Consider the following 13,245-nt stretch of genomic DNA (forward strand, 5'->3'; position numbering starts at 1 on the left):
CAAACTATGATTGGATACAGCTTTTTTTTCCGCCCCCCCTCCTTCCCTACTTTTTAAAAATCTCGGAGTTCTCTGTCCTTCCAACTAATAACAGTCAGAAACGTCACTAGTTAAACACTTTTCACCAAAAATGTTGCAAATCATTACTTGTTTTTCCGAAATGGAATATCAGAACGAGGTCTGATCGACCTCTCGGTCCGTCCAAGCATTGTCCAATGAAGATATTACCTGAGTCCAGGATGGAAAAAAGCCTCAAGAAGTTTTCACTTCCTATTTGTGATTTAATTGCTAATTGTTTCAGGGAGACTCAGGAGGTGGTGTCTTCTTGATGATCGAGGGCCGAGCTGTGGTGTGGGGAGTGGTGAGCTTTGTGGCCACCGAAGACTGTTCGAACACATACCCGGATGGCCATATCTCTGTCGCCTATTTTCTTGACTGGATCCAGAATGTCACTGCAAGAAAAATATATTAATGTTGACTGTGTACTCTTTGGAAGACTGAAGAATCTGCTTGTTTCACTACGAGGACAATTGTCTTAACTGCTAGAATGGAGAAATGCAATAAATTATCAGCTTTTAGCAAACTGGTTCATATTGATAGAAAAAGTAATATTTTGTTGTTAGAGCCGGATTAAGATTTTGTAGGCCCCTGGATTACAAATATCGTGAAGCCTCCCAGTGATATTCTCAAAAAGAAAAAAATAATCACAACAGTCAATAGTTCATCATATACGTGATGTAATAGCTTACTATAACTTACAGCAGTAACTGTGAACACTTTTCAGTTAATCTATGAAGGCCCTCCAGCTGGCGAAGAGCCCTGGTTTGCAGCCCCTAATCCGGCCCTGTGTATTTGACTAAAAGCTTAATGGCAAGCTGCATAATTTTATCAAGTAATAACGTGCAACTATAACAACTGATAGTCTACCCACTTAATTAGGATCATTTATTATGTTGGAGGTATTTTTTTTCATAATTAAACCACAGAGCCTTTTGACACAGCACATATTTTTTTTAGCTAATTATGAGAATGATCCTGAGTTTCTTGGTGGAAGATATGGAACAACATTTTCCAAGTTCCGCTGAAAAGTTTTATTGAGAGAAGGGAGCAAGACATGCCTGAAAGAACGAGACTAAGACGCATATGCCCGGAAAAGGGCATAATACCTTTCCCCAGAGTGTATCATTGCTTAGATAAACCTCATGATTCTCCAGGATGAGAGTACATGATGGTTACCATACGTTCATCTTAGGAGGCACAAGATCTAGCAGGTAGAAAAATATATTCCAGAGTATATTATTTCCAGGTCAAAAAACACGTTTTGCAAAGATTACAGATGATCTCCAAGGAGAAGGTTAAAGTAACATTCAGAGAAATAGTATTACATCTTTTTCATGAGTATAAACTCTTTCTTACTTCTAACACTTGATAAACTAGTAACAAGTGAAAGGAATAAACCTCTCTCTCTAACAAGACACTTTCTGTTGTGTATGAATCGTGATCATTAGTCGCCAGGATGAAGTATTATCATTGAACTGATTGGCAAATGATATCCTGCTGCAGATATATATTATGCACATTTTCTGAAAAAAAAAAATCATTTTAATCATAGTGATTTTTTTTTTTTTTTAAATTTCATTCATGCTATTCCTGTTATGTTCTTCTGTTTTCAAATAATTTAGTTAAACTTTAGGCACTCATGTAATGAATTAATATATAGTAAATTACTGTTATATCTTCTGATTTGTATCACCATTATTCTAAGCAAAATAAAAATAAATGCATAGACCAAAGTAAAATTAATTAAAACCATTAGTTAAAAACCACAAAAAGCCCACAGTTTAAAATGGAAACAGATATCATATAGATACTTATTGGTATAAATGATCATTATTTTTAAAGGGGTGGACCGGTAAGCCAGCGGAAGGCATCGGTCAGATGACCTAAGCTCCAAAGGCGGGTCATTATCTGACTAAGACCCGCGTCAGGAAACACTTGTCCTGTTTCCTGACAAACCTTACCTAACATAACCTAATGGAAACAAAGCAACGTTTCGATTCTTCGTGGACTATTATCAGGTGGCAAGAAACACTAAAAGATATGAGATAAGAGTAGCATATAAAGACACTTCTGTTGCTAAGCTTAGAATTTTTGACAATCTTTTGAGGTTTAGTAATTACATGTCTGAAGACTGGTGAAAATATCGCATTTTGTATGAGAGTCCTCATAATTTAATCCCAACCCTCTACCCAACACCTTAGCATTTACTTCTTTTACAACTCCATCTAAGCCGACTTTTACTGGGAAGTAATTTCCCTCTCCTACACACCCTAACCTGAGCCTCACTATCCTCATAAAATTTTTTTACAGTATTTAGTAACTTACTATCTATTCCATACACTCGCAACATATGCCACATTGCTCCCCTATCCACTCTATCATATGCTGTTTCTAAATCCCTAAACGCAACGACAACTTCCCTACATTTATCTAAATATAAACACTTGGTCTACACATCCTCGACTCATTCTAAAACCTTCTTGGCTAATCTGCAGTCCTGCTTTCCGTCTTACCTCTGATTCTATCAATAATAACTCTACCATATACTTTGCCTGGTATACTCGGTAAACTTATTCCCTTATAATTTTTACGATCTCTTTTGTCCCCCTACCCTTTATATAAAGGAACTATGCATGCTCTCTGCCAATCCCTAAGTACCTTCCCCTCTTTCATACATTTATTGAATAAAAACTTTACCAACCACTCCAAAACTATATCCCTACCTGCTTTTAACATTTCTGTAGAAATGTTACAAAGAGAAGAAACTGAAAATAAAATTATTTTTGAGCATATCATAGACCAATCTGTATCAGTGAAAGTAAGGAAGGTGCAGTTGTATTTTCGTGTAGTGCCATAATTTGTTTAGTAAACGATTAACGAGTCTGACTTATATTTTTTTGAACTGATTTCATGGTAATGTTATTTAAAACATGGGTATCGGATGTTTGGACAGGGGCGCAATTTCAGTGCTTCCATAGGCGCTATTTTCCGTAGATACGCCCCTGCTGTTACCTAACAATTGCAATTTTTGCAATTTCGGGTATACTATTTTTTCCATGATATTTCTGAATGGATAAACACATAACAACGTTGTTTTTACATGAAATGAGAATCTTAACATACCTGGAAAGGAGTACAATTCATCAATCCGACGGTTTTGTAAGTCCAGACCGGACCGCGGGGGCGTTGACCCCCGAAACCCTCTCCAGGTATACTCCGGGTATACTCCAGATATACACAGACTGATTAGCTCAGTCGGTCTAAATGTGAACCTGGAATTGTAAAAGCAGTCGGTTCAGTCGTAGTATTCTGGTCACAAAATGTTCTTAACATCCTCTCTGAGACATTAACATGTCTCAGAGAGGATTTTCTTTCTAGTTTTTGCTTTAAGTTATGTAATTCATTTCACTGAAAGATTAAGTTTAATATTTCCTGCTTTTCATTTAGTGTTGCAGTTGTATTTCCCGTCACACATGCAGTTTGCAATGGTACCTATAACATCTAAACACAAAAGAAATTTAAAATGGCACCCACAACATTGTTATCACTAAAAAACAATACATGACACTACACATCCGAGGTTACAATAATTCATGTCCCATTCCTAGGGGGATGGGATACAAAATATTCCCCGCCGTCCCACCACGCGAGAGGGACACAGTTTAGTACCCAGAGCGTCCCTTTTCCCCGCCCACATATCACTTCCCCTCCCACTCCCGCTCCCCCACCCACACACCATTCCCATTCAGTCACTACTGTTTACTTGTGTTACGGTGATATATACAACTTAAATTTGTATAATTTGTAGTTCAGTACATGCACTTTAAGGTCTCCATAAGACTATAATACTTACGCCATTACGATGCGAGAAATTTAACCAGTTAATGTAAATATTAAGGAACTCCTGGCAACCAGGTCCAGCAAGGTCAGTGGAGGAAGAGCTGAGTGCTTCTCTCTCTTACCAGACGTTACTGTTTTTCTATTTTTCGACTGAATTCTTTCCCTTGGCTTTTAAAGAAGAACAATACATTGTCCATTTTGTTGTATTTTAATAAAAACCTGTATAACTGTACAGATATCAATCTATTGGGACGATAAAACACGAAATGTAAGAAATAAAATTAGATGCCGGGAACAATGTTTTTTTTTTTTCCTTCCCTCGGTTGTGGCACAAACATTCAAGTAATATTGTTTGTGTTAACCTAGGAGGTGCTGTTGCTGCACGGTTCTTGTACTGCCTAATATCTTCAAAACTGACGACAAAAACACAACGGACAGCTACTTACGGTAAGGATGTGTGATGTAACAAATTACCTAACCTGCGTTTCTTATCACTGGTCATGTGTCAAACTATTATTTTATATTCGTTATGTTGTGGAACTTTTGCCACTAATCTTACCGAACAAGACCACACTTATTAGTGAGTATAATATTCAAAGATGAAATAATTATATTAGTGAATCGAGTTTACGAAATGTAACACACGCTGCCACATGGTTTCCACAAGCTGTTTTGCCTTTTTTTTTTTTTTTTTTTTTTGCCACCTTAGTGGCTAGTTTATTGTGCACCCCATATCCATCCTATGGACGGTAGCCCGAGAGATATGGATACACAAAAGGCCTAGGAACTAGGCCCCAAAGAGTTAACAGGAATACATATGGATTTATATCTACATATCTATAGTTCACTTATCTGTTACAAGCAAATTTAGGAAATTTGCTTAGTATATCTGGTATCTTATTTTCATTAATAAGATATCTTGACATGTCACATAGGTTATTATACTGTCTGTCTCTGTATTCCTCAATAAGTGGACAATTAAGCACATAGTGTTCAAGAGAGTGACCATATGCCTGATCACATAATTTACATTTAGTTTGATCATCATCTGTGTGTCTCCCAAACTGCCTGAAGTACTTGTAACCAAGCCTAAGCCTGGCCACTACAACATCAGTCAGTCTGTTCACATTGCAAGTTGCTCCATAAACATACTTATCTACGTTCATGTTATCATAGTGGGTTATAGATCTACTCAGGCTTCTAACTGCATTCCTATAACAATCATTTTCATTATTTACTTCTCTCCTAATATTATTCCTAATGCTAGACACAGTTATACCAAAGTTATATTCTACATTCTCCTTCTGGGTACTCTTCTTGGCTAACATATCAACTTTATCATGAAGGAGTAATCCAATGTGTGATGGGATCCATAGCAATTGTACATTAATTCCTTTGTCCCTGATTTTTGAGTATCTATACCTGGCTTCCCCAATGAGCATGTTGTTGGAGTCATTATATGAGTCAAGAGCCTTCAATGATGACATAGAATCAGTAATGATGACAGAGTCAAGCTCAGTGTCATAGGTTAGCTTTAGCGCCATTAGGATTGCAAACAATTCAGTTTGCAGTGTAGACGCCCAGTTGTTAATTCTTATGCCTAACTCAACAAATTTATTATCGTTCTTAACTAGGGAGGTGGCAACAAGAGCAGATGCAGCCCTGCCAGAAGACTCCTGTTTAGATCCATCAGTGTATATAACTTGTGATAACTTGTTACTACCAGCTAGGTGAGAAATTTCTTCTTGAGCAGTTGCTCTAACAAGAGATTTAAGGAAGGGATTACTAGCAATGAGCTTTTTGGGAGGACTTGTAGGTATGTGATATTAAATGAACACATCTTCCATGGAGGGGTGAAATGCTCTTGTTGCCTACATTGATACAGGCTGTTTTGCCTTATCTAAACAAACTGCATAAATATAAACATATATATATATATATACATATATATATATATATATATAGATATATATATATATATATATATATATATATATATATATATATATAAATATATATATATATATATATATATATATATATATATATATATATATATATATATATATATATATATATATATATATACATATATATATATATATTTATGTATATATATATATATATATATATATATATATATATATATATATATATATATATATATATATATATATATATGTCGTGCCGAATAGGCAAAACTGGTCAAATAGCAAGAACTCATTTAAAATTAAGTCCTTTCTAAAACTTTCTCTTATACGTTTAAAGATATATTTCTTTCATTAATGTTAATATAAGAATTTATAATTTTGCATCAAAAGAATCTTAGAAAACTTACCTAACCTTATCACAACAAAAACAATTTATTTTAGCCTAACCCAACTAAATATATTTTAGATTTGTTTACAATAATTTAATACTCAACAAGCATATATATATATATATATATATATATATATATATATATATATATATATATATATATATATATATATATATATATATATATATATATATATATATATATATATATATATATATATATATATATATATATATATATATATATGCAATAAGATCACAGTAAACAGGTGATTTCGGAATATGCAAAACAACCACTCTGAAAAAATAGAGAAATTCCAAGCGCTTTCGTGAATACTCACATTATCAAGTTCCTTGATAATGTGAGTAGTCACGAAAGCGCTTGGAATTTCTCTATTTTTTCAGAGTGGTTGTTTTGCATATTCCGAAATCACCTGTTTACTGTGATCTTATTGCATATATATATATATATATATATATATATATATATATATATATATATATATATATATATATATATATATATATATATATATATATATATATATATATATATATATATATATATGTCGTGCCGAATAGGCAGAACTTGCGATCTTCGCTTAAATAGCAACGCTCATCTTGCCATATAGGACAAGTGAAAATTTGTGTATGCAATAATTTCGCCAAAATCATTCTGAACCTAACGAAAAAAATATATTTCACTGTGTTTGTTTAGTATTAAATTACTGTAAACAAATCTAAAAAATATATAGTTAGGTTAGGCTAAAATAAATTGTTCTTGTTATAATAAGGTTAGGTAAGTTTTCTAAGATTCTTTTGGTGCAAAATTAAAAACTTTTACATTAACATTAATGAAAAATATATATCTTTAAACGTATAAGAGAAAATTTTAGAAAGGACTTAATTTTAAATGAGTTCTTGCTAATTGACCAGTTTTACATATTCGGCACGACATATTTATATATATATATATATATATATATATATATATATATATAGGTGTGGGAGCTTAGAAGCTCCCACACCTCTGTATGCACTCGGATGGCGGCCCAACAGCTAGCATTGCTGGCTGCCCCATTCTTGTAGGGTTGGGTGGTCCTGTCGTTTAAAGCGTCATGTTTTTCTCGTTTACCATGAGGCAGGCCAGTACAACATGGGTTTGAATCCTTGGCTAGAGCAGTGTTGTTATTGATCAATACCACTCGTTCGAGGTTCCAATAATATACATATATATATAAATATATATATATATATATATATATATATATATATATATATATATATATATATATATATATATATATATATATATATATATATATATATATATATATATATATATATATATATATATATATATATATATATATATATATATATATATATGCACCTAACAATTCGCAAACTGACGCGAGTATTTACTAACACTATCTCGCTGAACACACACTTTAGCTTCCGTTACGCGCCCATACTTATCTGGGGTCTTCATGTAAGGCTAAACTATCATGTACTTTGATAGAGAGTATGCAGATTCGAATCCTTGTGATAAGTTGATAAGACAACTTATCACAAGCCTGATGCACCGGGGTATGGGAGTGACTGTCTGCCTAAAGTACTGCGTAGTTATATATATATATATATATATATATATATATATATATATATATATATATATATATATATATATATATATATATATATATATATATATATATATATATATATATATATATATATATATATATATATATATATATATATATATATATATATATATATATATATATATATATATATATATATATATATATATATATATATGCCGAATATATATATATATGTCATGCCGAATAGGCCGAACTTGCGATCTTGGCTTAAATAGCAACGCTCATCTTGCCATATAGGACAAGCGAAAATTTGTGTATGCAATAATTTCGCCAAAATCATTCTGACCCTAACGAAAAAAATATATTTCACTGTGTTTGTTTAGCATCAAATTATTGTAAACAAATCTAAAATATATTTAGTTGGGTTAGGCTAAAATAAATTGCGCTTGTTATAATAAGGTTAGGTAAGTTTTCTAAGTTACTTTTGGTGCAAAATTATAAATTTTTACATCAACATTAATCAAAAAAATATATCTTTAAACGTATAAGAGAAAATTTTAGAAAGAACTTAATTTTGAATGAGTTCTTGCTAATTAACCAGTTTTACATATTCGGCACGACATATATATATATATATATATATATATATATATATATATATATATATATATATATATATATATATATATATATATATATATATATATATATATATATATATATATATATATATATATATATATATATATATATATATATATATATATATCGTGCCGAATAGGCAGAACTTGCCATCTTGGCTTATATAGCAACGCTCATCTTGCCATATAGGACAAGCGAAAATTTGTGTATGCAATAATTTCGCCAAAATCATTCTGAATCTAACGAAAAAATTTAATTTCACTGTGTTTGTTGAGTATTAAATTATTGTAAACAAATCTAAAATATATTCAATTTCGCCAAAATCATTCTGAATCTAACGAAAAAATTATATTTCACTGTGTTTGTTGAGTATTAAATTATTGTAAACAAATCTAAAATATATTCAGTTGGGTTAGGCTAAAATAAATTGTTCTTGTTACAATAAGGTTAGGTAAGTTTTCTAAGATTCTTTTGGTGCAAAATTATAAATTTTTACATTAACATAAATGAAAAATATATATCTTAAAACGTATAAGAGAAAATTTTAGAAAGAACTTAATTTTAAATGAGTTCTTGCTAATTGACCAGTTTTACATATTCGGCACGACATATATATATATATATATATATATATATATATATATATATATATATATATATATATATATATATATATATATATATATATATATATATATATATATATATGTCAATGAAATCACGAAACAAGTGGTTTTAAATCATTTACCAAACTGCGGCAGGCCAGGACTCGACCCTACGAACGTTGTGCCAGCTCCAGAAACACACAATGTATGCATCACCTTAACGTGGAGCCAGTGATCCTACAAAAACCAAGCACACAGCGCGGAGCTATGTATTTGCCTTGGTTCGAGGACACTCATGGCAGTGACATCTCAAGGATTAATTTCAGCCTCATCCTATTTGAATACCCACCTCAACAAGCAGTCTATATAGCAATGAAATCATGAAACAAGTGATTTTAAATCATTTACCAAACTGCGGCAGGCCAGGGCTAGACCCGACGAACCTTGTACCGCCTCCAGAGACAATGCACGCATCACCTTACCACTACGCCACTGATCCTACAAAGAACCAAGCACATAGCACGTAGCTATGTGTTCGCCTTGGCCCAAGGATACTCGTGGCAATGGTATCTCAAGGATTAATCTCAGCCTCATATATATATATATATATATATATATATATATATATATATATATATATATATATATATATATATATATATATATATATATATATATATATATATATATATATATATATATATATATACATATATATATATATATATACATATATATATATATATATATATATATATATATATATATATATATATATATATATATATATATATATATATATATATATATATATATATATATATATGTCGTGCCGAATAGGCAGAACTTGCGATCTTGGCTTAAATAGCAACGCTCATCTTGCCATATAGGACAAGTGAAAATTTCTGTATGCAATAATTTCGCCAAAATCATTCTGAAAATAACGAAAAAAATATATTTCACTGTGTTTGTTTAGTATTAAATTATTGTAAACAAATTAAAAATATATTTAGTTGGGTTAGGCTAAAATAAATTCTTCTTGTTATAATAAGGTTAGGTAAGTTTTCTAAGTTCCTTTTGGTGCAAAATTATAAATTTTTGCATCAACATTAATGAAAAAAATATATCTTTAAACGTATAAGAGAAAATTTTAGAAAGGACTTAATTTTGAATGAGTTCTTGCTAATTGACCAGTTTTACATATTCGGCACGACATATATATATATATATATATATATATATATATATATATATATATATATGTCGTGCCGAATAGGCAGAACTTGCGATCTTGGCTTAAATAGCAACGCTCATCTTGCCATATAGGACAAGTGAAAATTCGTGTATGCAATAATTTTGCCAAAATCATTCTGAACCTAACGAAAAAAATAGATTTCACTATGTTTGTTTAATATTAAATTATTGTAAACAAATTTAAAATATATTTTGTTGGGTTAGGCTAAAATAAATTGCGCTTGTTATAATAAGGTTAGGTAAGTTTTCTAAGATTCTTTTGGTGCAAAATTAAAAATTTTTACATTAACATTAATGAAAAAAATATATCTTTAAACGTATAAGAGAAAATTTTAGAAAGGACTTAATTTTAAATGAGTTCTTGCTAATTGACCAGTATTATATATTCGGCACGACATATATATACATATATATATATATATATATATATATATATACATATATATATATATATATATATATATATATATATATATATATATATATATATAATATATATATATATATATATATATATATATATATATATATATATATATATATATATATATATATATATATATATATATACTGATCTCTGGCCTAAGGAGACTCGAGCCTACGAATCTTTGAACAAGGTATGCAGTGCCTTACCATTCTCACCACACTGAACAATACCTTGGCATCCAGCTTGCGCTAGGCGTTTGATTCAAGGCAGCCAGCTTTCAGGGAGAATACTTACAGCTTTTCATCTCATCCCCTGCATGCATCAGCCTTACTAGAGATTTTAACAATGCAAGGAATTCGCAAGAGCAGGCGAAATATACACAAACACTGATCTCTCGCCGAAGGAGACTCGAACCTACGAACCTTGGAGCAAGCTACGCAGTTCCTTGCCATTCTCACCACACTGGACAATACCTTGGCGTCCAGCTTGCGCTAGACTTTTGATCCAAGGCAGCCAGCTTTCAGGGAGAAGGCTTACAGCTTTTCATCTCATCCCCTGCATTGTTAAAATCTCTAGTAAGGCTGATGCATGCAGAGGATGAGATGAAAAGCTGTATGCCTTCTCCCTGAAAGCTGACTGCCTTGGATCAAACGTCTAGTGCAAGCTGGACGCCAAGGTATTGTCCAGTGTTGTGAGAATGGCAAGGAACTGCGTACCTTGTTCCAAGGTTCGTAGGTTCGAGTCTCCTTCAACCAGAGATCAGTGTTTGTGTATATTTCGCCTGCGCTTGCGAATTCCTTGCATATATATATATATATATATATATATATATATATATATATATATATATATATATATATATATATATATATATATATATATATATGCAAGGAATTCGCAAGCGCAGGCGAAATATACACAAACACTGATCTCTGGTTGAAGGAGACTCGAACCTACGAACCTTGGAACAAGGTACGCAGTTCCTTGCCATTCTCACCACACTGGACAATACCTTGGCGTCCAGCTTGCACTAGACGTTTGATCCAAGGCAGTCAGCTTTCAGGGAGAAGGCTTACAGCTTTTCATCTCATCCTCTGCATGCATCAGAGTAAGGTTATGAGGATAACAAAAAGATTAGGTGATGAAAGATTGAATATCAGATTGGAGGGAGAGAGAGTATGGAGGAGGTGAATGTATTCAGATATTTGGGAGTGGACGTGTCAGCGGATGGGTCTATGAAAGATGAGGTGAATCATAGAATTGATGAGGGAAAAAGAGTGAGTGGTGCACTTAGGAGTCTGTGGAGACAAAGAACTTTGTCCTTGGAGGCAAAGAGGTGAATGTATGAGAGTATAGTTTTACCAACGCTCTTATATGGGTGTGAAGCATGGGTGATGAATGTTGCAGCGAGGAGAAGGCTGGAGGCAGTGGAGATGTCATGTCTGAGGGCAATGTGTGGTGTGAATATAATGCAGAGAATTCGTAGTTTGGAAGTTAGGAGGAGGTGCGGGATTACCAAAACTGTTGTCCAGAGGGCTGAGGAGGGGTTGTTGAGGTGGTTCGGACATGTGGAGAGAATGGAGCGAAACAGAATAACTTCAAGAGTGTATCAGTCTGTAGTGGAAGGAAGGCGGGGTAGGGGTCGGCCTAGGAAAGGTTGGAGGGAGGGGGTAAAGGAGGTTTTGTGTGCAAGGGGCTTGGACTTCCAGCAGGCATGCGTGAGCGTGTTTGATAGGAGTGAATGGAGACAAATGGATTTTAATACTTGACGTGCTGTTGGAGTGTGAGCAAAGTAACATTTATGAAGGGGTTCAGGGAAACCGGCAGGCCGGACTTGAGTCCTGGAGATGGGAAGTACAGTGCCTGCACTCTGAAGGAGGGGTGTTAATGTTGCAGTTTAAAAACTGTAGTGTAAAGCACCCTTCTGGCAAGACAGTGATGGAGTGAATGATGGTGAAAGTTTTTCTTTTTCGGGTCACCCTGCTTTGGTGTGAATCGGCCAGTGTGATAAGAATAATAATAATATATATATAAATATATATATATATATATATATATATATATATATATATATATATATATATATATATATATATATATATATGCAAAACAACCACTCTGAAAGAATAGAGAAATTCCAAGCGCTTTCGTGACTACTCACATTATCAAGGAACTATGAAAGTAAAGCATCCAAGGAAGCTATATAAGGGGTCTGGCCATCACCTCACTATCAGATCCCACAACGGTTAAACACGTGACGCGCGGCGACCCAACTTGGATAGGACCGTAATACAGTCAAACTGGTAAAAATCTCGAACTAAGATTAAAACAACATAAATATAGCATTAGAACTGGACAAGATTCCAATGCTCTATTTATTCATGTAAGAGATTTTAACAATCCAATTGATTTTCAAAAAGTTGAGAAAGTAGTATCAAGCAAGTCCATGGTCGACAGGAATATAATTGAATCTTGTTTCATAAAA

The 13,245-nt window shown here is 32.7% G+C and overlaps 2 protein-coding genes and 1 long non-coding RNA gene across 6 annotated transcripts in view; 2 read left to right on the forward strand and 1 right to left on the reverse strand.

Moving 5' to 3' along the window:
- Positions 1 to 2,246, forward strand: part of LOC128686262 (brachyurin-like) — a 25,630-nt gene extending 23,384 nt beyond the window's left edge. Inside the window, exon 10 of one of the 2 annotated variants that reach the window (XM_070085770.1) lies at positions 302 to 2,246. In XM_070085770.1, coding sequence (XP_069941871.1) covers positions 302 to 472 — 171 coding nt within the window. In that variant the 3' untranslated portion in view covers positions 473 to 2,246. The remainder of the gene's footprint in view (positions 1 to 301) is intronic. The other variant, XM_070085769.1, reaches the window with a different exon arrangement.
- Positions 1 to 3,718, reverse strand: part of LOC138852811 (uncharacterized) — a 4,626-nt gene extending 908 nt beyond the window's left edge. Inside the window, exons 1-2 of the long non-coding RNA XR_011392093.1 lie at positions 3,184 to 3,718; positions 1 to 452 (exon numbers count right to left, since the gene is read on the reverse strand). The exon at positions 1 to 452 is cut by the window's left edge and continues 908 nt beyond it. This is a non-coding gene — a long non-coding RNA (uncharacterized lncRNA). The remainder of the gene's footprint in view (positions 453 to 3,183) is intronic.
- A 507-nt stretch (positions 3,719 to 4,225) lies between these two features.
- Positions 4,226 to 13,245, forward strand: part of LOC128686432 (solute carrier family 25 member 45) — a 60,538-nt gene continuing 51,518 nt past the window's right edge. For all 3 annotated transcript variants that reach the window (XM_070085771.1, XM_070085772.1, XM_070085773.1), the window contains exon 1: positions 4,226 to 4,347. The gene's annotated coding sequence lies outside the window, so the exon portion shown is untranslated. The remainder of the gene's footprint in view (positions 4,348 to 13,245) is intronic.

Source organism: Cherax quadricarinatus, chromosome 17 (genome assembly GCF_038502225.1).
Source record: "Cherax quadricarinatus isolate ZL_2023a chromosome 17, ASM3850222v1, whole genome shotgun sequence".
Lineage (NCBI taxonomy): Eukaryota > Metazoa > Arthropoda > Malacostraca > Decapoda > Parastacidae > Cherax > Cherax quadricarinatus.